Below are 27,757 nucleotides of genomic sequence, written 5' to 3' on the forward strand. Positions count from 1 at the left end.
ACTATTGTTTCTTGACAAGATTTAAACTCTCTTAATAAATTATCTTTCAGATTTTCTGTGGATGCACATGTAGTTGTATGCTGACTAATGTTCAACATGTTATTCAACTTCTGTGACTATTTTGACTTTTCCATACAGATTGGCTTAAAGTTTAAGGTGTACTTCTTTATTTTTTATCTTTTGCTTTTTATGCATACAGGTATGCAAAGCAATACGTGTATTTTTTTATATGAATATAAAATTCCACATTACTTAGGTGAAAGTAGGAATAATTTGATATTTTGGTTTTAGAATAGATTCACTACTTTGAGTTATGTTAGAAATAAGTAGGAGAGAAATCAGGCTGGATAGGCAGGCAAGTAGTGATATAGCCAAGGAAGGTCCTAACATAACTAGATTTATAGCATTAAAGAGTTTAACAAGATTTGTTTTGGTTTTAGCTTTAAGCTAGGACAAACAAAAGGTATAGGGTGACTTAGAAAAGACTCTACAAGCTACAGAAAATGAGGGAAACCTTGATCCTTTGAGAAGCTCGCCCAGTCTCTGCGCGTTAATTTTTTTTTTTCTGCCAGAGATCATGTTTCCAATTTGTCCTTTCTGTATTTGAATATGTAGTGCTTTTATGACTATGAATTAATGGGTATATATTGTAGATAATTCATAATGTCTTTGCATGATACTGCAGAAGAGAGAAGCTTCCACTTTTACCTTTACTGCAGAGGTGTACTGGTACCACAGTCCTTTTAGAGGGTAGTCTTTCTTGGGAGTGCTCTTCTGTCTGTTTCAAGGACAGTTTTCTACTTAAATAAGTTACTCCAAAGCTGGAAATTGTGCCTTAAATAGAGCTGCAGATGTGGTAACAGCTGAAGGAATTTAAGTTGTACAGCCATTCACAAACTGGAAGCATCTCCGTAACTTTATATTGTCAGAGGCATACTTTGTTGTAACGGAGGTGATGTCCATTGTTCTAGTGTGGGTGGTTGGACCCTCTAGTCTCATCCCAACTGAGGTGCAGGAAATCAGACTTCTTGTGTTCACTGCACTGTATGGAAACCTAAATAAATTGTTACCCTCAATGGCCAGAACTGCTTTTAAGTAATGCCCCCTAGGGTGCAAATGAGGATTATTTTAAATACATGATTTTCCTTATCAGGAAAACAAACTGTTCTCTATCTGATGGATGTATTTGGTTGATGTAGCATTCATATGCTCTAATGAAATACCCAGATCTTTGAAATTTGCTAGCATTTGCTTTTTATGCATATGACCAACAAATGGAAAATGTTTTCCCTTCAAAACCTGCAAGGAGAAAAAAGGGTCAAAATAAATACAGATGCAGAAGTAAACAGCTGTTGGTCCACTTAAAAGGCAATTATGGCAAATCAGGATACTATCAGAGTCCTTTCAACACCAGTTCCATGCAGTGCTCAGGGCCACCAAAAAGTGGGTTTTGCCTCTTTTTCCCTGGCTTATGTTTTTTCTGCCTTGGTTAGTCAGCCAGTGGCAGAATCCAAGAACTGGAGTTAGCACAAGGGAAGTGATGGGAGCAGACAAAGAGGTACAGTGTGGAGCAACAGAACCCAGACTGAAGCCTGGTGTTTCTGGAGGTGTTCTGTTATTGAAGTTATGCTTATTTAATATGAACCTAGTATCTTGTTTCCCTCCCTCTCTATAGTTTGATTTAGTTTTGCAGCCTAGACCCTTTCTGATAAGGATATGCCACCTGGCTGACTTCAGAAAGATTTTCAAGTCACCTCCCTGTTTCTTACAGATAGTGTACAAATAGGGCTTAGAAGACTTTCACCTGATTCAAACATATTCTTAGACCTTTCTACACTAAATATCTGAAAGAAATATAGTGTTTCAACTTCATCTGTGTTCATGTAGTTGCTTGTGTAGTTTCAGATTTTGAAGTGTTTTTCTAGAACCAAAACAGAGACTTCAGCAGTGCAACAGAATTAGATTAACTTTTGAAGAGAAAAGAAGTTCAGCAAACCCAAATCTCCTTCAGTTTGGTTTTTTTTTTTTTTAATTATTGGCTAGGTGTCACCCTGAAAGAAATAAAAGATTTCCAACTAGTAAATTCTTTTCTCTCATGCCAAACTACTCGGTTCTGAAATCGGTAATGATAGATGTGAGTCACTGAAATCAGTGACACTATGTTCAGTAATTAATACTTCCAGTATGGGTTTTGCTGAAAAAGGTAGAACAGGCAGTTGAAGACACAATATTGTCCTGAGGAGGGAAGAAAAGGGAGTGCTTTAACTGCTGGTGGTTTTATGGCCTTTTCTTCCTAGATACATTTACGTTTGAATTACAATTTTAGTAAATACAAAGAGATTATAATAAGAGGAGGTGAAAAACTTTACTCTGCATTTAATATTTACTATCCTTCTGTGGAAGTCTTTCACCATTAATGTTGTGGAGTCATGGAGTGTTTGTTACTCATCACTGAGATATGGTGAACAGATTTTGCACTGAAACCTGTCATTAACAGGACTACTCACAGTACATAATTCAATATTATACATGTCTTTGCAAGACTGGGTTTTAGGTTTCTAAAACATTTAGAAGTCATAGAAAGGCTTTTGAAGATTTTACTGCTTTTCTTACTCTGGGTTCCAAGCAGCATCTGTTACTGTGTCTTAAAAGTTAGGCTTCTGGTTCATGTCTGACATTATACTTTTATAATAATGTTTGATATGCTGTATTTGAAAGGATATTATTTTTGTCTGGTCTGCTATGTTCTGTCAAAATAACATTTTGAGGTTCTAGAAGTAGAATTACGAAGTTACGAATGGCTGACAATAAGGACATACTCAGCTGCCAGGTAGTCTGAGGGTAATGGAGTAGGCTTTTCTTTATGTGTGTTCTAAGTATGTATGTTGGTTTTCCTAGAAGCTACAGTGCTAAACTGAATTTTATGTGTGTATTGAAATAAAGTGTCTTATCAGCTGTGAAAAAAAGATGCTAGTTAGCTTTATCTCACTGCTGAGGGTTCATCAGGTATGAGATCTAGGCCTGAGGAACTAAGTTGAATGTACTTTTTATTCTTTTTGTTTTTCAGAGGCCCGGAAGACACAATAAATGATTGTAAAATCCTTTTTGTAGAGGAAATGTACAAGATTGAAAAGCCAGGAGCCTATCCATTGACATTTGGGGATGGAGATTTCAAAAGTATGCTTTTTAAAAAATTATTTGAATAGAAGTACAAATTGAATGAATGATTTTATTTTTTTTTTAGATAGAAGGATCAGCATACAGAGATAATAGTAATTGGTTTGTATGTTCAAGAAAGTAATAACATAGAATTCCTTTTAGATTTCTTTACTAAAAGCAGATTTACTGTAAGGTGGTTCTATTACTTGACATATTCAGAAACTGGTAACATCTTAGTACTATCAATCATGAGCAGGAATAGGGGGACAGCTGATAACATTCTAAATGAACTGTGCAGAATGAATTCAAAGTCTTGTTTAAGTTCCTAGATAGGTATTCAGAACATCAAAACTGCTGTTGCAATTGACTTGTCCTTTAAACTTTTAATAAATGAAGAAATGCACAGATAGGATCAGTCTGTAACGGTGCACTTTAACCCTGTCATTATGTCAGAATTTAAAAAGAGAAGTAAGGAACTTCATGTTAAAGCTACTTGTACTATGAAAAAGTATAATATTTAGAAAGGCCCTGCATGACCTTCTAAAAAAGTAACTATACTATACCTTCCTATCCTCCCCACAACCACACAAAGGAGTTAGTGGCAGTTTAAAAAGTAATGTGATATTTTATCCTAAGTTTAAAAATATATTGAAGTTAGGAGTGATAAGTGTTTGTGACAGCAACACTGAGAGATTGGACTGCAGCTCTGCTAATAGGTACTAGATATTATTATATATTAGATTCCTGTCTCCAAGGCAGTTTTTCAGAATGTTTGTATGTGGCTCTCAGTGCACAAAAACTAGTCCACTTACTGTTTATTTGCCATCATCTTAAAAAAATCAGTTTTCAGAGGAGCAAATACCATTTGCTGCAGTATTCTTAAAAGTAAGAATGTGATTTTCTGTAAATGAACTTCTTATAAATAATTTTTTATTTGTGATTTACTTTGCTCAGATTACTCAAAAAAAATTAACCATCCATTCTGTTTATTTTTTTCTTGGATATATTAAAGGGTTTTTGCAATATCTTAAAACATATCTTTATTTGAAAAAATTGTTATATGAGAAATTTAAAAATCTACAGATACTGCTTTGCATTTAGATACTACTTATGTTCCAAGTCTAATTGTTTATGAAGCTTTTAAAAGAGCATATAAAATCATTACAGTTCATTTGGTTCTTCCCTGCAGCTACTGTCTAGTGAGTTAATTTTTTAAATGTGTGTGTGTTATGGAAATTAATTATTACTATATTGCTGACTAGACAAAATTGTCTACAGTGCCACCATTTGATCTGACATGAGTATTTATATAATATTGTTTAGGTTGGAAAAGACACTTAAGATCATTGAGTACAATTGTAAACTGAGCACTGCCAAGTCTACCACTAAACCATGTCCTTAAGCGCTACATCTGCAGGGCTTTTAAATACCTCCAGGGCTGGTGACTCAACCAGGCTGCCCGGGCAACCTGTTCCCATGCTTGACAACTCTTTCCATGAAGCCATTTTTACTAATATCCAGTCTAAACCACCAACATGAGGCCATTTCATCTTCTCCTATCGCTCATTACTTGGTTCAAGAGACTCATCCCCAGCTCTCTGCACCCTCCTCTCAGGGAGCTGTAGAGGGCGATGAGGTCTCCCCTCAGCCTCCTCTTCTCCAGACTAAACACCCCCAGTTCCCTCAGCCGCTCCCCGTACGACCTGTGCTCCAGACCCTGCACCAGCTTCGTTGCTCTTCTCTGGACACGCTCGAGTCATTCAATGTCCTTTTTGGAGTGAGGGGCCCAAAACTGAACACAGGAATCGAGGTGCGGCTTCACCATTTTGTACTTCCTACACTGCTTGCCACCTTTATTGTTCCAAGCTCTTTATTTTCACTTACAGTTCTTTCCCTTCTATTTTGACAGCTATTTCCTTATTTATAACTTCTTTGCTTAAACTGCTCAGATAATGCCATTGGTGTAGAGATTTGCACCTCTGCGTGCAAATCATTCTTTTCCTGGTCCCATTTTTTATTCATTTTAATACATTGTTTACAAACCTTCATAAATAAATGGAATGCCGAAATATACTCTTTAAAAATGTAACCCTGAAAATTTAATTGATCTGCAAATTTAACCTTATTTCTTGTTTTGAACTGTTCTTTTTCCTGAGGCCAGATTTCTCACAACACTGCCCTTTTCATTTCTGCTCTGTTATTCTGATTTTTTGGTTAGCTGTCAGTTATGCAGAGTGCTGTATGCCATAAGCAGTATACCCTTTACCTCTGGACTGTACTTACACCCCTATTCCTACTTTGTATTTAAAATTTTAAAATATATATTCCTATATCTATAAACACACACACAGAGCTACCTTAGCTTATGTGCTATGAATAACTGAAGATTTTTGTTACAACAGCAGCAGATGAAAATCAAAGCATTCACTTACCTTAAATACTTCATGACGTTGTACACACAGTCAGAAAATGCAGTGACTATTTTTGTCTGTATTAAGTCCAGGTCCTTTCCAAAAGATAGAATGCCTACTTTGGAAATAACCTTCATCAGCTAAACAATGTACGCTACATCTGTAGAAAATTTTTAATTTCTTGAGCACAGCCATACATTAATTAGGCTTTTGTATGTGTAAATTATATAAAAATGTATATGACATGTCAATATATGTTTAACAGTTAAAAATAAGGTAGTTATTTTCAAATTATTTAATGGAAATCTAAATTTTGCTGCCCAGGAAAGAATAGGGCTAAACTTATTAGAAAATTAGAAAACTAAGAAGCAACATACTTGTAAATAAGTTTCAGATATTCTTATGTGAAACAGAAGACCTAGATATCAACATACAATACTTCCATCAGAATCCAAATTTGTGGTATGAACATGAGAACTTTCTGCAAAAGAAGAGAATATGAAATTATGTATGCAACTAAACTCTGCAGTGTTGGTAGGGGTGAACTGACCTGTCTTCATGTGACCAATAGTGCAGATATAATGAGGGCATTTGATTTATGGCATGGTTAAAGCAGAAATGTGAAAAAATTGAAGTTGTGTAATGAAAATGACAGTTTGTTTGTATATTGAAAAAAGTTGAAAACTCCAGGTATTGTTTAATTGAACTAAAATATGTAGACCTTTTAGCTCTTTTTCCTTTTTTAAAAAATAAAGTATTATTACTAACTTTTTACCTAAGAAACCAAACCAGTAAATTGCATAGACCTAAACAACCTGTGGTGGTAAGAGATACAGAAAAATATGCTATTTCTTTTTGCCTGTTGTTTATTGGATGAGGTAGACTAATGAGTTTCTTTTAGGGATTGCTCAGTCATCACTTTAAAAATTTTTCAAAGGGAATATCAGTTACATGGGATTTCTTCAGTCTGACTTGACTTGAATTGGTGTTGACATCTTGGACAGACCATGAGTTTTGCCTAGCTGTGTTGGAAAATCCACAGATTTCTTCATCAGCACTCTTAAAATGTTTCCTTTATCTTCAAATGAACCCTGGGAGAGAAGTCTTAAACTGGAAGATTACTTGCATTTGGATAGTATTTGGATAGTATGCAGATAAGTCTTCTAGATTAGACTTCGGTAGAAGCAGTACACTGAGAAATTTTGGCTTTAAGTGTATCTGAACTTTGCCTTTAAGGCTTTGTAAAGTAACCATTTTCTATACACATTTCCTCCTCCTCTTTTCCAGTCAGTACATCTCACTAGGCCTTCTATCTGCAGATGGTAATTTTCCCTCTTCAGTGATCCTTCTGTTATGTTCTTCAGCTTTTATATTTATTTCTCTTACCAAAAAAAAAAAAAAAAAAAAAAAAAAAAAAAGCAGCAGTGTTCTAGCACTTCTTATAGAAAAATCATCTAGTGCCCCCCCCCGCCATGAGCAGGGACACCTTCCACTAGCCCAGGTTGCTCAGAGCCTCGTCCAACCTGGCCTGGAACACTGCCAGGGAGGGGGCAGCCACAGCTTCTCTGGGCAACCTGTGCCAGTGTCTCACCACACTTGTCATAAAAAAATTCTTCCTTGTATCCAATCTAAATCTACCTTCTTTCAATTTAAAATTTTTGCTCCCTGTCCTGTCACTACATGCTCTGGTAAAAAGTGTTTCTCTTTCTTAAAAGCCCCTGTTAAGTATTGAAAGGCCACAATAGTGTCTCCCTGCAGCTTTCTCTTCTTCAGGCTGAACAAACCCAGCACTCTCAGCATTTCCTCACAGGAGAGATGATAATTTTTGTGGCCCTCCTGTGGACCTGCTCCAATAGGTCCATGTCCTTCTTATGTTGGGGGCCCCAGAGCTGAACGCAGTCGTCCAGGTGGGATCTCGTAAGAGCAGAGTAGAGGGGAGAGAATTACCTCCCTCAGCCTACCGACCACACGTCTTTTGATGCAGTCCAGGATACAACTGGCTTTATGGGCTGCAAGCACACGTTGTCAGTTCATGTGCAGTTTTTCATCCACCAATACCCCCACATCTTTCTCTGCAGGGCTGCCCTCAGTGCCTTCATCCCCCAGCCCGTACTGATACTGAGGATTGCCCTGTGCAGGACCTTGCACTTGGCCTTGTTGAACTTCATGAGGTTCACATGGGCCCACTTCTCAAGCCTGTGAAGGTCTCTCTGGATGCCATCCCTTCTCACTAGTGTATCAACTGCACCACTCAACTTTGTCATCCACAGACTTGTTGAGGTTGCCCTCAACTCCACTGTCTGTGTCACTGATGAAGGTATTAAACAGTATTGGTCTCAGTGTGGACCCCTGAGGGACACAGCTTTTTACAGATTTCCACTGGAAGCTTGCCCTTCAGTATTGTTCTCTCATGATAGTCAGAGAAACCTGGGGTACTTCTCCATGTTTGGGGGTTGATAAATTCTAGTCTCCCCTAAAAATTTATCTGAAAGACAACAGTCCTTTAGTATGGAAAAAATTCTGCATATTCCTAAGGGTTTAATCTTTCATGGGAACAGGCAGTGTTTTCTTAAATATTATGATTTGTTGCTTGTACTCTTCTTTTTTTGTCTAATTTTCTGTCTGCTTAACTAGCACCTGTGGAAGAATCTGATGCTCATGGTGCCTCTGAAGGGCTGTAGAGGTTTGATGGAGTTGCTTGTTTTAATTTTTGTAGTGGGGCTGCTCTTCAAATTCCTTATTAATGAGCTTGCTTGTGACATTATGGACATATTCATTAAGGTTTTGTTCCGGAGAATGAAAGTGTTATTTTTTGTACAGCTAATGACTTTGGGATATTTTTGGTAAAGATTATGACAGGAGTAAGTTTGTCCTTATCACACTGTCCTAGGCCAAATGCCCTTTTGAGTAGACATTGTCAAACAGTTCAGAAGTTCCTTAGTTTGCCTATGGACAAAATAGTACTCAAAAGAATATTTTCTGTCCCATTCTAAACTTTAAGAAAAACGTTCTCATTATTAGTTCAGATGTCTAGATTCTCCAGCTTCCTACTTCCAACTCCAGATCTCAAACAGTCTTTCTAATCTTTTGTCTTCTGATTCAAAGCCAGTTACTTCTTTCAAATAAAATACTGTTTCCAGAGAAATTTGGAAGTACTCTATTGATTATTGTATTAGACTGTTTTAAGCACAAATTCACTTCTGTGGCATTTCTAGATGACTTTCGCACAGAACATATAAATAGATTTTTTTTTTTTCCTTTTAACGTTGGAATCCTTTGGGGTGTGATCAAATTATCTTCTGAAGTCTTCTCTCATTTTTCTGGACCTTCTACTTGTTTCAAACATTTCTTTTAGAAGTATTAATTCTGCTGCAAGTATTCATTCTTCCCTGTCTTTCATACCTAGTGTAGGCTACTAAATTATTTCCTCTTGTATAAAAGCGTTTTGTCCCTGATTAAGGAATCAATGCCAATGGTTTTGTTTCACAGTGGCATTCATGGGTCCAAATTTCCAAGTGTGGAAACAAAGTTTGTGTTTACGTGTAAACTAAATTGCTGATGTGAAACTGTTGATTTGAGGTTGTCTGTGATCTCAGATTACTACTTCTTCTATCCAGCTGTAAATTTGATTTAAGAGGGAGAGAACTGTTCCAAATTGTAGTTTCATCTTAACTGTTACCAGTTAGCTAACTGGAGTTTCTTCATGGCTGTATTTAAGAAGACTCCAACTAGAGATTGTGCAGGGCTCCATCTGTAGGGAGTGTATGCAGGTGGCATGTTGTGAACAAGAGGGGAGAAAAATAAGAGAAGCTGTTGATAAGTAATTTTCTTTACTGCTTTTTTTTTATGCAGCAGAAGAAATCCCACTAACCTGGATAATGAAATACCTCGTAACACAAAAGTGTTTTTAAGAGGGCAGTGTTCATGTGCAGAAATAATTTTTTTCCTGTAGATACAGTAGTGCACTTTTGTAAGGTTGATTTATTGTTTGTTTTTGACAGGAAAAAGTGGCCCTGAATGCAAGCACTGTAGGGCTGATCCAGATAAGGAGTGCCGTTTTTGTTCGTGCTATTTGTGTGGTGGAAAACAGGATGCTCACATGCAACTCCTGTGTGATGAATGTAATATGGCTTATCATATATACTGTCTGAACCCTCCCTTAAGCAAGATACCAGAAGACGAAGACTGGTAAATATACAATGATGATTTACTTATCTATATTGCCATTCTATATATGATACTTTTTTTATTATTTGCACCTTGTGAGATACAATATTGAAGAATTTCAGTTCTGCTCTGCTTTTCATCTGTCTACTTAATCTAAGCCTTATGTTTTTTGTCACGGTAATTCTTTTAAATCATTCATAAAGGATTAGTAGTTAGCTTTAATGACCATTATGTAATTTCAAAACTGGTATGTTCATTTTACTCATTGTGACCATTATGCTGTTTCAAAACTGGTATGTTCGTGTTATTCATTATGATCATTATGATCTTTCTGTGACATCTGATCTGGTGGTGTTTATTAACAGTGGTTGTTCTCCACCCTTTTAATTTTGTTCAAGCTTACCTGCTTTAACAATTCTTACGCTCATCCTTCCTTTTCTTTCATCTGTCCCTGTTGCTGCCCATGTGCCCTTCCTGTGTCTTCTTGTTTCCTCTATTCATTTCTCCTGCTGTGCGAGGACAACCACCTTGCTATTCATTTCTACTGTCCCTGGTTCTGCCAGCAGGAAACTCAAGCTAACTGGCATTGTTAAATCAAGATAATTGTATTTTTAAGGGAATCTGCATGGACCCATTGGCAGCCCATTAAGTTATCTTTGACTCTGTACCATTTTTGTCTTTATTAGCTATCTACAATTTACACTGTTTGTATTTATCACCTGCCTGTGACTTACGTAAGATGCTAATTAGTAATAAATTAGTAATAATAAACTAATAAAGCTTTCTACTGCATAGACATTAATAAATGTCTAAAATATCTATGGATACATTTTATGGAATCTCTTTGGACCTTGGGATTAAATTTTATGTAAAAATCTGTGTGCTTTGGAAGTTTTAACATTCTCTGGAAATAAATGACTCAATCTGCTATACTATATTAGATGCCATAGTGGGTTTATTTATTGGTCAGTGCCTAATAGTCTGCATGTTTTCTGGGGCATTGTATTTTTTCTAAACTCCTATGTTTATGCCAGTGTGTGATTTAGTGATTGTGACCATTAACATTGATAAGTGTTTCTCAGTGTATATCTGGCCACAGGGATACTGTTGGTGGAAGCTGATTTTTTTTTTTTTCCCCATGAAATTTCTGCACCAAGAAGAGTTGTATTCACTGTTTTTGGAGGAACCACTGGCTTGAAATACTACCTAAAAAATACTTTCACTACCTGCTAGAAATATGTGTGGATCATTTGAACTAAAAATAACATTTATTTGAATATTGTCTATGTGCCTTCCACTTCTTGCATATGGAGGATAATTACAGTGTTTATTCAGCAGTGTGTATTGCACAGCATATTAAGCTTAACTATCCCCAAGTTTTCTACGGTCAAGCAGACTGGTCTGTGCATGACATCTTCTTGCTTCCTACTACTTGTCAACATAAGTGAGTTAATGTCACATGTTGACAACTGTCCTCAACACACAAGTGCTTTTTACTGACTGCAGTCCATAAGGACTATTCCTACCTGATTGCACCTGACGTTTGGATATAGCATCTGAGAAGTTATTTTTTTACTTCGTTCAGAAGCTGGGTGCTTCAAATGCTTTTTTGGATTAGATATTAGTGTTCTGATCTTCACTGGCACCCATTCTTTTTCAAAAGCTTCTTATGAGTTATTCTACTTCTGTTTCAGAGGGCTACAGAGAAAGTTTGAAGAACAGAAATTTTTTCAAAGTGTAGCCATTACTGCTTGAATCTCCATACCTTCTTCCAATAATATCACTACATAGGTCCCCAGGACTGTTTTCCTCCATACAGAAGATTTAGTGCTCTGTAGACAACCACACAAGAATTAAATTGACTGACAACAGAGTCCCTCAGGTCATACGTTAAGTGCACTTTTAGACCCTTCTACTTATATTTCTGGCAAAAAAATGTACAAATTTCCATGAGTAGTAGAAGTTTAATTCATATAATTAAAATGCCTTGGAAAATGGATGTCAAGCTTTTAAACTTGTTTTTGTTTGCTGTGTAATGATATGGGTCTTAAGATTTACTTATGTAAGTAGATAGCTGCATCTGTGAATGAAGTCACTGGGTGGGAGAGTTACTATTTCGGAGCTGGCTTGCGATTTGGGGATTCTTAGTGATGGCAGCCCTGTGCAGTCTTAATGCTTGGATGTATTTAGGAGTGCAGTTGCACTGGGCAAAGCAGTGCCTCCTACCAAAGAGGAGGTCTGTGTTCTCCCTTCTTGCATACTAACAAAGAGTCATGGCTGTCTGGTCCTTAACTTATTGACAGATGTTGTTTGGTTTAGAAATGGAAAAATTTCCATTTAGTATTTTTATAGTCTAAAATTTGGCAAACTCCCTGCAGGGGCTAACTCTGCTATTTGGGAAAGGATGATAAATTTCTCTTAGAGAGCTTAAGCCACTTTATATGTGAAACTGTATTTAATATTACATACAAAACTCAGTTTGAAAAATATTAAGGTAATATGGTTAGCCTAACAAGAAGCAGGAATGCCATAGTTAATTCACCTCATGAATTTGTTTCTTCTTTTAATTTGTCATTGCAAACTTTTTTCTAAACTGTAATAACATTTGAAGTCTTAGTGTGAGACAATTTCAGCATCATATATTATTTTTAATTTCTTTTTATCTACATATCTTCACTGTCTTACTGGTTCAACATCTTTACTGACATAGTGAAACATAACAGCTGAACATGAGCCAGCAGTGTGCCCAGATGGCCAAGAAAGCCAACAGCATCCTGCCTGGTATCAGAAATAGTGTGACCAGCAGAAGCAGGGAGGTGACAGTCCCCCTGTACTCTGCACTGGTGAGGCCACACCTGGAGTATTGTGTCCAGTTTTGGGCACCTCAATACGAGAGAGATCTCGAGGTGCTGGAGCGAGTGCAGAGGAGGGCAACGATGCTGGTAAAGGGCCTGGAGAACAAATCCTGTGAGGAGCGATTGAAGGAGCTGGGACTGTTCAGTTTGAGGAGGAGAAGGCTGGGGGGAGACCTCATCACTCTCTACAGCTACCTGAAAGGACATTGTAGAGAGGTTGGTGCTGGTCTCTTCTCACAGGTGATTAGTGACAGAACAAGAGGGAATGGCTTTAAACTGCAACAGGGGAGGTTCAGACTGGATATTAGGAAAAAAATTTTCACAAAAAGAGTGGTCAGACAGTGGAATAGGCTGCCCAGGGAGGTGGTGGAGTTACCATGCCTGGATGTGTTTAAGGGTCGTTTAGATGAGATGTTGAGGGATATGCTGTAGGGGAGAACTTTGTAGAGTTGGGCTGATGGTTGGACTCGATGATCCCAAGGGTCTTTTCCAACCTGAATGATGCTGTGATTCTATGAAATCTGCTCCTGTGGACATTAATCATTAATTCTTCTATTCATATCCACATACAAAAGTTAATTAGTAAATCTAAAACAGTAGTAGTAGTTATATAGACTAGGTTATCAATGTTTAGATCAGGCTTCCTCCACTAGTGGCTTGTGGGCCAAAGCCAGACCATGAGAGAAGAAACATGGAGATTTACCTTTGCATTGGCATTCCTGGAGTGGGATGAAAACTTTATTAGAAGCAGCAGCAGGACCAGTGTACTGCCTTCCTCTCTCTGTTTTAGTCACTGCATAATAGCATCTCATACTTAACTACCAGGATGTCTTTGTGTTAGCTGGAATGAGTCTCAGCACTATATTCCAAGTGACTTCAGCATTGTGGAGTGAGTGTGTTCATGCATTTGTGTGTGTATGCGTGTGTGTCTACACACATTCCATGATACTTTGGCTGTCTTTCACATTCAGCTGTATGCAGTGAAATGTATTGCACTAGAATGGAAAAATAAATGTAGAGTGGGCAGGACGTAGGAACAAACCATGGGTACTGGTTAGCAGTGTACTCTAATCTCAGCTATCTTTTCTTTTACATGATCTAAATGAAAGAGGACAGAATGAAGACAGAATACAGGAAACATGGGGACCTCTCACATCTCATGTGAGAAAAAATGTTTTGCCTCTAGCACTCTACCTTCAAAGATATTGAAATGCCCTTTTTTAAAAGTTGACAGTATTTGTTCATGTTGTGTTCATTTTTTAAGCTGTAGACTTCAGCTGCTTAAAACTGGTATATGTTTGCTAGCTTGAAATATTCAGTCAAGATAAGCAAATTGACACTATTTTGGCTACAAGAAATGTATTGCCATTATTATGAAGTAATTGAGAATTTACTAAAACCTTTTTTTAGGTATTGTCCTTCCTGCAAAAATGATTCTAATGAAGTTGTAAAGGCTGGAGAAAAGCTTAAACAGAGTAAAAAGAAAGCAAAGATGCCATCTGCCAGTACTGAAAGCCAGAGAGACTGGGGCAAGGTAGAGTGTATTTTAGAAATAGCTGTTACTCTGATTGTTCATGTATGTGCTACTTCTATAATTCTACTTATATATGCACTACACAAAATTCAGTACTGGGTTGCACAGACAATAATGTTTAATCCTGCCCACTATCTACTGGCAGTTAAAGCAGTGGAAGAATTATTAAGGTGACTAGAGGTAAAATAAATAAAAAAACCAACCCCTGATCCCTCCCCCAAACCCATATACACATATTACTTAATTAATATTCCTTTAAAAATTAACATATTTTGAAGTATGTGTTTGTTATAAAGATGAGAATTTTTGTTATCTGCATTGAATTTGCAAGTAGTCTTGAATATTATAATACCAATTCATTTTGTCTGATGTATTTTTAGGGAATGGCCTGTGTTGGTCGCACTAAGGAATGCACTATTGTTCCTTCTAATCATTATGGACCTATACCTGGTGTTCCTGTTGGGACAACCTGGAAATTCAGAGTTCAGGTATGTTATTTCAGTATTAGCTGTAGTTGAAGTAACTAAATAATAGTGAATGGGTTGTACATTAAAATAAATTTAGATTGATAATTGCCATTTTCGCCAGGACTAAATTAAACAAATACACTATGATTGTAATATTGAAAGTGATGCCAATAGGAGTGAAGGTTGAAGTATACTGATTTTACAGTACAGCTTAATAAGTTGTCATTAGGATAAAGAAATTTCACATGTTAAAATTCTAAGTGGGATACTTAGTCAATTTAGAGACTGTAGTTTCTTTATTTCGGATTTGCATAGTTTTTTATGACGCAGGCATTCTTTTCCCTGGAAGGAAATTTACTCAGTATTGCTTCTGGAGAGATCATCTGAAGAGCATCTTTGTCATGAATTACTTACCAGAGTCCATATTTGGGGTGAATCACCTACCAGAAACCTAAATTTAGTTGATAAAACCTGGAAATGAAAGAAGGGAGGGAGAAATGAATGAAAGGATGTTTGATACAGGAGGAAAGAGGAGCACAATAGTGGGGTGTTTTTATTCAGCGTACTCAGATGTTCTGGAAAAATTGGTAAGTAGCTGATAAAGTTAGGTGAGAGTGCTCAGTTGTTGCAGAAAGTAAACATGGAATAGGGAACAGTTCTAACTATATAATTTGTAATGGGATTTCAGCTACTTCTTGTTATTTAGGAAAGAGATCTTCTAATAGGTAATTTTGAAAATAAGTCATCTTAATACCCAATAGTGACCAATAAAATAAATCCGGTGTTAAATTACTGTGAAAGGAAGGGTCAGGAAAATACAATATATTAAGAACATCAGTCAAGATGATTAAAGTAATGATAGAGATTTCATTTGGCTGGAAAGACTTTTCATTCTGGAAGAATGTTGAAAATGTGGTCTAGTGTAGTTGGCTACAAAATTATATATAGTATGAAAAAAGTAATTAGGGACCTATAGATATAATTTCATAATGCAAAAACGTGTAATCAAAACAAGGGAAGCTGCTCACTTCAAAATGAATAAAAGAATAAAAGTGGTACTAATCCATATGACAAGTAGTACTACTGTGAATTCTTTTCTCTCTTTGATACTGTTGTACCTAGTTTAGGAAGTCTGAGCCATAGACAGCTGGATGCTGAGAATTCGTGCAAGGAAATACTGATCCTTGTGTAGTTTTCATTCCATGCACAGCTCTTATCTCTTGGTGGAGACAGCGTTTTTGGCCAGATGGACCTTTGATCTGATGTATTGTACTATGAATGTACAAGACTACAGCAGAAATATGTAAACTTCCATGGAAGCTGCTTAAAAGTGTACATTGGAAAAAGGTGTTCATGAGTGGAAGAGACACAATGAGAAAACCAGGCAATATCAAGGTCTGAAGAAAGAAGGATCCTAATGGGTTTTCTGCTGGGAACCTTCATTCTATCAATAGTTTTTTTTGGCATCACATACTGAGAAAATACACAATTTAATATGTAGCCTCTCTTTTATTCATAAAGGGTTTGGGGTTTTTTTGACTCTAATTTGGTAGTTTGAAACAATTATTAAATACATGCTTGTGGGAAAGTTGTTCCAGTGGACTCTAACAGTGTTGCCAGTGTATGGAACAGCTGCAGCTCCCAGAGATGATCTGGTTGCAGCTTAGTTGCACACACATTATGAGACAGTTATCCTGGTTGGAGAATTAGCTTATGATCCATACATTGTTGGAATGGCTTCTGTTTCCTTAGCCAGTGTCATAATATTCCCCTGCCTTGGTCACATTTACAGTGTGTTACCTTAATAGTATACCTGATATAATGATCTTTATATAGGTCACCGTGATCTTCCTTACTTAAAAACTGTAAAATATTACCAAATTGGCAGATCTCCATCTGTTTTGGATTGTTCTAAATGACTGAAAGTGGAGCATAGTAGTGAGTACAGTATTAAATGCTGCCTATGGAAAGAATTCTGGAGATTTTTCCCAAAGAAGAAAGTGTACTTTTTACATATTCTAGTGTCACTGCTGTTCTACATTGTCCTTGTATTTCTTGGGTGTCCTTACTTTTGGATTTTCTTCCTTAAAAACAAGTTGAATTCTCACCTTTAAAGGCAGTCTTACATTAACTATTACACAGACACCCTGTACAGTATTTTTAAACAGAAAGGTGATTGTTAAAAGTGATTGTAGATGGCTGGATGTTTGAAAAAAATGCTAGGAACTGGCTTTTTTCTGTTGCCAGGTGAGCGAAGCAGGTGTTCACAGACCACATGTAGGTGGAATCCATGGACGCAGTAATGATGGAGCTTATTCACTCGTATTAGCTGGAGGATTTGAAGATGAAGTGGTATGTCATTTATGGAAGCAGTGGTTTTGCTGTTCTAACGGATTGTTTGTAAGGATAAAGATAGATGAAGTTTGTTGTTGATCCTAAATTTAATACTTAGACAAATATGACCGTGAAAAGAATAACTACTACTGATAACAAATAGAACCGTTTTTAGTGTTTTGGGGAGAAATATGTAAGGAAATCTTTCTTAAAGAATGCTTATGCTAATACTTAAGCAAAATATGTCAATTACAGCTGGATTTTACATTGTTTAGGGTAGTTAAATTTCGCTATACTTTCAGAATCTGAATTTTGTATTATTATTTAAAATCTGATAGTATAATTATATACAAATAATGTGGTTTATGTTTTGCTTTGCTCATGATTTTTGTTGCTATCATGAGATAGATGTTTCTTCCTTTGAGCTGCTTGTGTTTCTAAATGTGTGATACATTTACTGAAGCAGGAATGAAAGGTACATGTTATTTGATTCTATGAAGTTCTGAAGGTTCTTGACTCCTACTGATGAGCACTTTCAGAACTTCTTAGGAAAGTCTTGGTATCTTGTATTATGATCCCCAAAGGCACTGGAAAAAAAAATCTTGTTTGTTAACATTTAAGTAGAACAACAAAAACAATTATGATGCTAAACAAAACAGTAACTGTGTCAGACTTCCATCTCATGATGTTGACCATTTATGAATAGATTACTGTTTTCTTCAATTAAATAATGTTTACACGGCGTACATCCCTTCCTGCAGTTCTGCTGCATCAGGTGAAATTTTGAATCATACATCAGGTGAAGGATAAAGCAGTAAGCAATCAATTTTTTTAAAGCATGCATAGCTGTTAAAAGACAGACATTGGAGAAAGAAAGAAGCATCTGAAATAGCATCAGAATGTAATGCTCTCTTTGCCAACAGCACCAACTGGCTGCTGCTGCTGAGTATTTCTCTGAAGGAATCTATGTCTCTCTTTGAACAAGTTACATGAGGAGGAACTTGGTGTTGCGATACATTACTACATACTTAGTCAACCCCAACCCAAGCTCTAGGACCCTTAGCCAGTGGATCCTGAGAACACTTGCTCGGTAGTTGTACCTGCTATATTGAGATGCTGCAGACTCATGTTTTTTTTTTATTTGGTGGTGATACTGATGTCCCCTTATTTCTGCTGTTGTAATTATTCAATTCAAAATATTTAATAAACTTAATTGGATCATTTGCATGCCTTTTCCAGTTCACCTCAGTGATGTTGTGATCATGTGTTTTTGTGGACACCTACATATTGTCATAGTTTAGATGGCATACATAATTTTGAAAAGGCATAGTTGAGGAGAAATACTGCAGAAGATACCCCAAAAATCTGTATGAATGTCAGCTTTTCTCCAACTCTCTAAACTAAGAATCCAGGAGAGAGTTATTTTCTTCCCAGGTGCATTTTTAGAATTCATTTTTATTTGTTTCTTTTTAATAAATCAGATTTTATATCCCAGCTTAACTGGCATTTTACCTGTCTTTTGGAAAAGGTTGAAATTTAACTCCTATAAGAATATCTACAGAAAAATCAAATTTTATACTTATAAGCATTTGAAGTACACTATCTCATTCCACAAATGAAACTTCAAAATAAAAATTCAGATAAAATCCTCTGCTCACATCTAGTCACTTTATAACAAGAAAAGAGAGGTGACTCTTACTTGAATTTTGGTGGTATGATGTAGGTATTTGTGTATATTTTTTTATAAAATTGAGAAATAAATATATTTGGAAGACTGGTTTATTGTATGTTTGTAAACTTTATGCACACTGCTGACTTATGCCATCTTAATGCTTTCCATGTGGCTTTAAATTAGCAGTTCACTATTGGAGTAAAATAATTACAAAATTATATTTCAGGAAATAGATTTAACTCTTTAGCTTTCAGATCGTGGTATTTTTATGCTGTGCCTTTGGGAACTTACAGTCCTGCAGACCCAGACTTGTCTGCAACTTTCCTCAAGTTGGGACGTTCAGGATATATTGGAGTGCTCAGGAATGTTGAATTCTGTCAGTATAGAATCTGCCCTCAAGACAGAGAAGGGGTAGTCATATTTTACAAAATGAGCACTGAGTGAAATTGAAGCACGTGAAGCTTAACTCCAACTCTTAGTTAAATGCATATAAAATGTTTGTATGTTAATGTCTCTCTTGGAAATGTTTAACCTTGAATTTCAGTGACAAGTTACATGCCTTACCCATTTAAGATATAGTATTACAGTTGTTAGCTTTAGAGTCTTGAACATGTTAATATTGTGGATCTGGTGTTGTTCTTAATAGTAACTGTAATGGGAACATTAGCTGAAAAAATTGGAAGTCTTATAGGAATTAAAAATTTAAGAATTATATTTTATTACATAATTAATGATAATATATAATATAATTAAGAAATATATTTTAAAACTAGATATTAGACATTAACAGTGATTATGCAGTCACAGTGTTCATGATAAAAGTATTTTGACTTGTCTGTTCATCAAATCAAGTAGCTGAAAAAATATTACTTCTGTATTGAGAAATTACCCTCCTATTTTTTGTTGGTTTTATGTATCAGGGTTAAAACTGCTGTTTATTTTCAAAAGTTTCAAGATTCATCTTTCTACTGGGTTGAGGTAGTGTTGTAAAGATGGTAAATTGTGTGGTGTGCTTAGTTTAATCTGAACAAAGATTGTTTATTCTTTTAGTGCTTTTGCAAATAAGATCATATAGAAAAACTCTGAACTGAGATTCAGAATCTCTTGGAGAATAATATCTGCTGTGATCATTCACATCCTCTTGTAAAAGATTCTGAGAGTATAAAAGAGAATAGCATCTCTAATGTCTCAAAAGTGACACCAGGCAAATATATTCATTGCTTAGGTTTGTTGGTATTTCATATCAAACCCATTCATTGCCTGGAGCATAGCATTCACAAACCACTTCATGAAATGGCTTGCTTTCCATTTTAAGTGTTCTGTGTCTTTGGGTTAATTTTGTGGAGGGGGGTAGTCAGTTTCAAGGGGTTAGTACAACTGTTACTCCACTTGTTTGAAATAGTCCAGTTGCAAATGAACATTATTTAGCTCACTAGATTTGCCCAAGCCATGTCATGAGGATATAGCATTTCAGAACCTCTGCTTAGTGTGCATTGCACGGGGAAAGCGCTTGATCAGTTCCATTAATGCCAAAGGTGTAGTGCCAGTGCTCTAGTGAATTGCATACTTAAATGGCTTTAAATGCAAATTAGGTGGCAATGGGAACCTCATCTCTGAGTCAGTGGTTTATATCTAAAGACAATTGTTACTAGCAGTTTACCTAGATATATGTGCATGACCTGTTGCTTTATTAACCAGTTTGCTGGGTTGACCTAGGTTGTCTGAATCCAGTATGAGCACTAGTACAAAAAAGATGTAGTGTCCTATATGAATTTTCTGAATTATCATGCTATGCTGACTATGTTACCAAGGGAACAGTTCCTTTCTGTTTTTCCCACTCTGTTTTATAGTACTGAGAATCCAGCATAACTAGTCATTACAGCCATTACACTTCAAATCTCTCTATTGTGAGTCATGTGGATTGAGGATGTAGCTGAAAACCTGATGCTTGACACCATGAAACTTGAAACGGTCATGTTTCCAAGGTCTAAGCGCCCTACTGTTTTGGGACCTACTTGGAGCCCCAAAATAATGAGAAAAAAATTTAGTATCTCACTATACAATAGCTACCAAATACCTTCCTTTTCACTCAGATGTGTTATTTGTCCACTGTCATTACCTCCAGTACTAAGGACATACTCAACATAATTTGTATGGTAGTAGTTTTAATATTTACTTCTTACCAGTGTTTCAGATTTGCAGTACAGATCCTATTCTGCAACAGTCTTGTCTCCATCTTTTCTGTTACTCCATATTGTTAGCTATCAGTCTATACAAAATGCTAGTGAATACTAAAAAAAACCATTCTTGCATTATTTTCTGAATTTCATTGTCTCCTCTGTACCTGCGTTATATTCAGAGTTGCTTTCACATTCTGAAGAGCCTTAGTTACACAGACGCTTTCTGTCATTCTTTACTGCTAGTATTACATCTGTCAAAATAGTCTTATCCGCGTATTTGTGAGCTTCTTTCATAATGGAGTGTATAATCTGTGTCTATACCACTCCTATCTGTGCTTTTCCAAAGTTCTTTTGCAGGACTTTTTAAAAACATTGAGGAATCCATTCGACACAATGATAAAATAGATTAAAAAGTAGAAAATGTTGCTAATGCTTAGCAAAGAACCATTGAACTCTTTTTTACATTTCATGCTTTTCAAGAAACATTCTGTTTGGAGTAGTGCCTTAGACCAAAGACATAGGCCTTAATTTCTTTTTGTGAATGGCTAATATACTGCAATACTTTCTTTCTGAAATTCATGTGTTTTCAAGAGACATTAGTCATATTATTGCAATATATGGAGTATCATCAATCTTCATAAAATTCTCAGGTGTAATTATACTAACCTTTGTGTCGAATCATGAGTTTCTTGCTGGACTTTTTCACATGGACACTTACAAAAAAATTCATGTGATATTAAGAATTTATTTAAATATAGCAAAAATAAAAGAAGGATGAAAGTAACAAATGCTGATTATTTGTATAGAGATAAATGAATGTCAAATAGTAAATGCATGTCTTTTTAGACAAGGTTTTCCTTGCCTTGCTTTAGCTAGGATTATAGTAGGCTTATTAAATTACTTAAAAATTAATAACTTAAATTTTAATTACTTAAAGTAATTAAGTACTTGGGTAATTACTTAAAACAGATTGAAGGATTTTTTTCCCTCAGAAAAACAACCAGTGATCTCCAACAGATAGCGAAAAATAATTGTATTTTAAAATGCTGTCTCAGAAAACTGTTGTATCTCCTAAGTAATCTCTCACTACAGAAAAGTGTGTAGTGAAAGACCTGAAAAGGCTTTCTGTGTGGTGTGTCTTTGATAAACCTGGTTTGAAGTTGGAGCCAATTTTGAATGGAGCAGAAGATAATGAGTACAGATTAGGTAGCCTGAATTGTTTCCATATTAATGTTTAGTTTAAAGGTCTGATAATACACTATTTTGGCAATGGACATGGAAAGGAATAAGAAAAACATCAGAAAGCGGTTCACACACAGTAGTTGGCTAGTACTTTCATTTGGGAGTAATTTTTCAATATGTTGACCAGTTAGCCACCTTCTGCTGTTTCCTTCTTTGAAGCTGTCTTACTTATTGTTCAAACATCCAGATTGACTAACACTAAAATGGTTAAATGTTTACACTGTGGTGAAATATGCCATGATACTGATAGGTTCTTGCTGTCAAGGGCAATTGTGGGGAAGACTCGGTAATAACTGATTATAATATAGTCAAACTCTGCATTTAATGCAAGGGGGTTTTTATTGATTTATAAGTGAAATATGTAATTTAACCCTTCCTTTTTAATCGGTAACTTCTACAGCAGTGCTAAACCATGAAATTATCAAAAATAAATCAGACAATTGAGCAGATAGACCAATTCTATCAACACTTACATGCATTCAGGTTTGTGAGACTTCAGTGGAGATGAATGGTGACATGATTTGGTTTCAGGTATCCCTGCTACTAGAGAAAGAAAATCCTTTCAAATGTAGTTATCTGATAGAATTTGTCTTGGATTTAATAACTTAATTTAAAATGGCTTAGTGATTTTTTTTTTTGTTTTGCTTTGTCATATTAATCACAACCTTAGCCTTTATTCATCACATTTTACTAAGGTGAAACTGATGAATTGAGGGGTTGATGAACTCATGAAATTTTGGGGGTTTTGTATCAAAAAAGCCACTAAGACATTTTGTTTTGTTCAGACTGAAGGTTGAAGCTCATCTAGAGAATCTGTTTGTGTTCATAATAGAGTATTTTACTAAGTGATAAATGCAATTTTTGTGTGTATGTTGGGACCAGACTTTGAAATCTGAGCTTAATACCAGAGGTATTAATGGAAAGAGAAAATAATTGAGAGCTATCTTGAGATAGCTGATATTCCAGTAACTTGAAGTAGCTAATGCCCCTGTCAGCTGTTGCATAAAAGCAACCCATAGAAATAATGTGGTTGAACATTCAGGTGGAATTAAAAAATTTTCATTCTCCATTATCTCTTTGTTAGACTTACAACAGATTGTGTAACAACACTGAAATAGTGGAGTATGATTTGGTACTACTGACCATCTGCTTATTTTATATGTCTGAGGCTGATCTTCCACTCAGATGCCTCAATATGAGATAATGGGTCAATGCTGCTGTGGCTGAAGTTCATTTGCTCTATAACATGATCAAACTTTACAAACAGGACAGTTAAGAAATAACCTTATGGAGACAACATAAGAAAGAGACATACAGAAGGCATTAAGAGAAGACAGAATAACAAAAGTCTTACTAGCTGTTGAAAGAAAGTTTTGGTGCAAGGAAGTTGAATTAAGCTGTGGAGAGCAGAAGATAAATGGCAGAATTACGTATTTTAAGGTAAGAAACATGGGGAAAAAGTAGGAAGAAGGAAGAGAAGAGAAAAGATAAGACTGTTTTAATACTTTTTTTAACAGTTATTTTGGTTCTTAAAGAAGAAAATAGACATCAATAATTCCTTTTGCCAAATGTTTTCTTTAACTATTGAATGCAGAATTTACAGCAGTTTCAGTAGCTTGAACTCTGCTTTCTAATCCTCTTGAGAAAAAAATAGCTTTCCACCTTTACCTGTCACATATAGGTTATCAGCTGAACATTGTTATGAGTGGTTGGAAGATTCTGCATTGCCTATATATAGACTCAGAACTCAAAGCTATTGAGAAATTGTTTTAGTGAGTCATTACTCAACAAAAGATCCCAAATAGTAAGCTGTGTGAATATTCCTGGCATACTCTACTTTCAAAGTAAAATACCATAACCACAATGGAAGTAGGTTCTGTAGGTGTCTCTTTAGGTTTCCAGATTACCAGTATCCCTATTTCACTTCTGCTTGGCATGGGCTGTAATCATATACACATTTATTCCACTCGAAGGATTCTGTCTGTGCATCACTTACTCTTGCTATTGTAGATTTTATTTCTCTACAAGCACTTACGTATTTTCCTGAGCTTTCTTGCTCTCCTTTTTTAGGAGTTGGTCTCTGTGATGGTTTGACTCTGGCTAAATGCCAGGTATCCACCAAGTCGCTCTATCACTTCCCCCCCTTTTCCCCTTGTTTCTCAACACGGCAAAGAGGGGAAAGAAAATAAGATAAACCAACCCTTGTGGGTAAAACAAAAGCAGTTTTAATATAAGCAAAATGAAGCAAAGGTTCACGCACGGAAGCAAAAGCTAACAGATTTATTCTCTACTTCCCACGAAGAGGCAATGTCGGCCCTTCTCAGGAAGCAGGGCTCCAATACGCGTAGTGGTTGCCTCGGAGGACTAAGGGTGACCCCACCCCCTTCCTCCTTTTTCCCAGCTTTATACTAAGCAGACGTCACATGGTATGGAATATCCCTTTGGTCGGTTTGGGTCAGCTTGCCTGGTTGTGTCCCCTCCCAGGATCCTGCCCACCCTATCCCACTGGAGGCAGAAAATGTCAGAGCCTTGGTGCTGTGTAAGCACTGCTCAGCAGTAGCCACAACACCAGGGTGCTATCAACACCCTGCCAGCTCCAACATAAAATACAGAACCGTGAGGGCTGCTATAGGGGAAAACCAATTCCAGTTCAGCCAGACCCAGTACAGTCTCATATCAGAGGTTCAGATGTCCTCCCCATTTCTCTTCATCTAGTCCAGATCAATGCCATGTATGCAAGAACTCTTGTCATTTTCTTCCAATTCTAGGAATTGTATGTATTTGTTTCCTGTAATCCCCTTTAAAAAAAAAAAAAAAAAAAAAAAAAAATAAGTGAGTGTAGTTTTGGGAAATAAAGCAAAAATGAGCCTTCCTTAGGCTAAGGGGGGTTAAAAGATGCCATTTTATTTGACCTATAACAATTATGCTCCATAATTATTCAATTTCTCCTGCTTTTTACTTCCCCTGGATTTCCACTTTCCTTCAAATTCATATAGTTTTGTCCATTTATTTATACATAGAACTTGGATAATTAAAGAGGAATAAATGTAACCTATCAGGTGTGGAATTTGTTCGAGGTGAGCATGTCTGCATAGGCCTTATATTCATGCTATCTCTTCAAGCATAATGTCTTCTGGTTGCCTGAGGTTAAAGAGTACCATGCAGAGAACCATGCAGTCTTTCTCTGAAGACATTGGAATTTTGATGTTTCTAGACCTTTTACATTTAACCTATTTTCCATAGCAGTGTGTTCCAGTAGGTAATTATGAGTACTGTTGCATTTATCTCTTCTTACTTGAGATTTTTTGGCTTAAGTCTATAGCAACTTGTCCTTGATTTGTGTTTGTCTATTATGCCAAAAAAAAGTCTATTCAGTACTTTCTTCTTATGAAGATTGTTCTACCCAGTTGTTGATAAACAAAGCTGTCAAGGACCTGTCTCATAAAGAGTTTTCTCCATTTTGCTCACATATGTAGTATTTATGTCTTTGCTCTATTTTTTTTTTTTAATCTGAAATTATTTCAGTTTTTGTCTCAACTTTATATTCTAAAAGGAGAGAAGAATCATCTTCCAGTTCTGGTTTATTTCTGCTTGTACATGAAAAAACTGCCTTAGCAGTTTTCCCCACTCTGCCACACCATGAACATGTGTTCAGTTTCTTTGTTATGAAACCCAAATCATTCTGGATTCATGACTACAAGATACATCCTTTCTGGTTGTCTGAACTTAACACTTAACAAGAAGCTTGTGCCAAAATGCATTTTGTTTGAATGGTCCTGATTCATCAGGCAAATTCAAGCCTATTCATATTATTTTAATCATCTTTGTGATCTGTGCATTTTGTTTGACAATCACTGAAAAATGAAGCAGCCCAATTCTGTGATACCTTACTTTATACCATTTATTTTTACATCCTTTCTTAATAAATAGTTCTTTTGTCAGTCTTTCATTCTTTTGAAGTTTTTGCATGTATTGTCCTCATACAACATTGTTCTATTATTTTTTTAGAGATTGACTGAGCAGAGTAAGTAGACTATTTTAAGAAAGGATATACTAGAGTTTATACATGTCTTTGTTAGGTTTTGACTATTTTTTTTTAACTTCATAGCAGTTGGTTGTTATTATCTCTAGATAAATTTTGAACAAGGAATAGTTTAATACTGCAGCTGAATTTCTGTTAGGTTTTCCCTACACAGAATAAAATAATTTCTGTAATTAATCTATGGCCTTGTTCAACCAGCATTTCTCTTTCTAACTTTCTCTTTTTCTGCTGTTGTCAGTCATGAAATATCTGTAACAGTCTTGCACTGGATCCTTATTAATGTCAGACTTTTAATAGTGGTAAGAAATTGACTGAATTTTACTACTGCGTACAAGTATGTTCAGATTTTTTGCTATAAAAATTCATATAAACATTATTTTCCTATTAAGTTTTGATCTTCTGCTGTTGCTTAATGCTTTGTACAAAATTTGCATCTCTAACGAGAAACCATAATAAATACATTTACAGAATATATATATTCCTAGAAATACTTGAATTTGCCAGGAGTACTATGAATCTGTGACATATTTACTAAAAAGAATAGTAATACTGGCTTTACTTATGTGTATGTAGATTTGAACTGTTTTTACAGTTCATGGTAAAATGTTTTGTCAACCTTCCTTCACTTGAAAGAAAATTCTATGTAGGAAATGTGCTACAGAATTGTATCAGCTTACAAAATGCAAATCTAAATGAGTTTAAACTCTTTTTAGTTCAGAAGAGATGAGATTATTATTGCATTATAGCACCTGTCTTATATATAAAGCAGAGCTGTTTGTACTTATTAGTACTTAACCCCTTGCACAAGTTGAAGTGATCCCTCAAAGATATTTTACACATACGATATTCTTGTAAACTAAATGAAAGCTCTAGAGCAAGTAACTACTTGCTAGAATGTGTTCCCTTCCTTATTTTTTTCCCCCAAACCAGCTTTTTAAAAGATGCAAATGTCCATTTTTTTAAGGCAGGCATTTTTAAAATAAGAATATTTCTGCTACATATGTTACGTCCAGACCAGTATCTCTGTCCTGCCACAACTATTGTAGAAGGACAGTGACACTGAAAGCAAACCCAAATCTTTTCATGCCTTGGATTATAGCTTTTCTCTGTCTAATGAGTAAATAGACAAATGAAGTAGTTTTTTTCTTCAAGTTTTTTCAAAATTGAGTTGCTTTACTTTGGAGTGTTAAAATGAAGGATAATCTTCCTGCACAGGATCGAGGAGATGAATTCACTTACACTGGGAGTGGAGGTAGAGATCTTTCTGGCAATAAAAGAATTGGAGAACATTCATTTGATCAGACATTAACACACATGAATAGGTAAGTTTTGGAGATAAAATTAAAAAAATATTCCAAGACAAAGAGCTGAGTTGTAATGCTTTAATTTATAAGTAGCATTTTGCTATATTGATTCCCTGCTGTACATGCTGTTTTTGTAAACAGTGGTGCCTCTTGCTACTAAGAAGAATTTTATCAAGCATTATGTTTTGTTGATTTAAAGGAACATGCACTTCAGTTAAATATACATTGCTGTATTGCTGGTGCAGCTAGTAGTTATGTCTCTGGTTGAAATTGTCCTACAATTTCTTTCAAATTATTCTGTTCTAATTTAAGAAGCTTGTCAAAACTCTTGGGTGGAAGTTTTCTATTCTGGGTCTTTCTTTTAAGTTTCTTCCTCAATGGTTAAATCAA

At 35.8% G+C, this 27,757-nt stretch overlaps 1 protein-coding gene across 1 annotated transcript in view; it reads left to right on the forward strand.

Annotated features, from left to right (window-relative positions):
• Positions 1-27,757, forward strand: part of UHRF2 (ubiquitin like with PHD and ring finger domains 2) — a gene marked incomplete at its 5' end in the record, with an annotated part of 85,408 nt that overhangs the window by 48,688 nt on the left and 8,963 nt on the right. Inside the window, 6 exons of the mRNA XM_026866780.1 lie at positions 3,068-3,177; positions 9,572-9,758; positions 14,003-14,126; positions 14,507-14,614; positions 16,841-16,945; positions 27,279-27,385. Coding sequence (XP_026722581.1) covers positions 3,068-3,177; positions 9,572-9,758; positions 14,003-14,126; positions 14,507-14,614; positions 16,841-16,945; positions 27,279-27,385 — 741 coding nt within the window. The remainder of the gene's footprint in view (positions 1-3,067; positions 3,178-9,571; positions 9,759-14,002; positions 14,127-14,506; positions 14,615-16,840; positions 16,946-27,278; positions 27,386-27,757) is intronic.

This window comes from Athene cunicularia, assembly GCF_003259725.1.
Source record: "Athene cunicularia isolate RWA chromosome Z unlocalized genomic scaffold, athCun1 chrZ_part4, whole genome shotgun sequence".
Taxonomy (NCBI): Eukaryota; Metazoa; Chordata; class Aves; order Strigiformes; family Strigidae; genus Athene; species Athene cunicularia.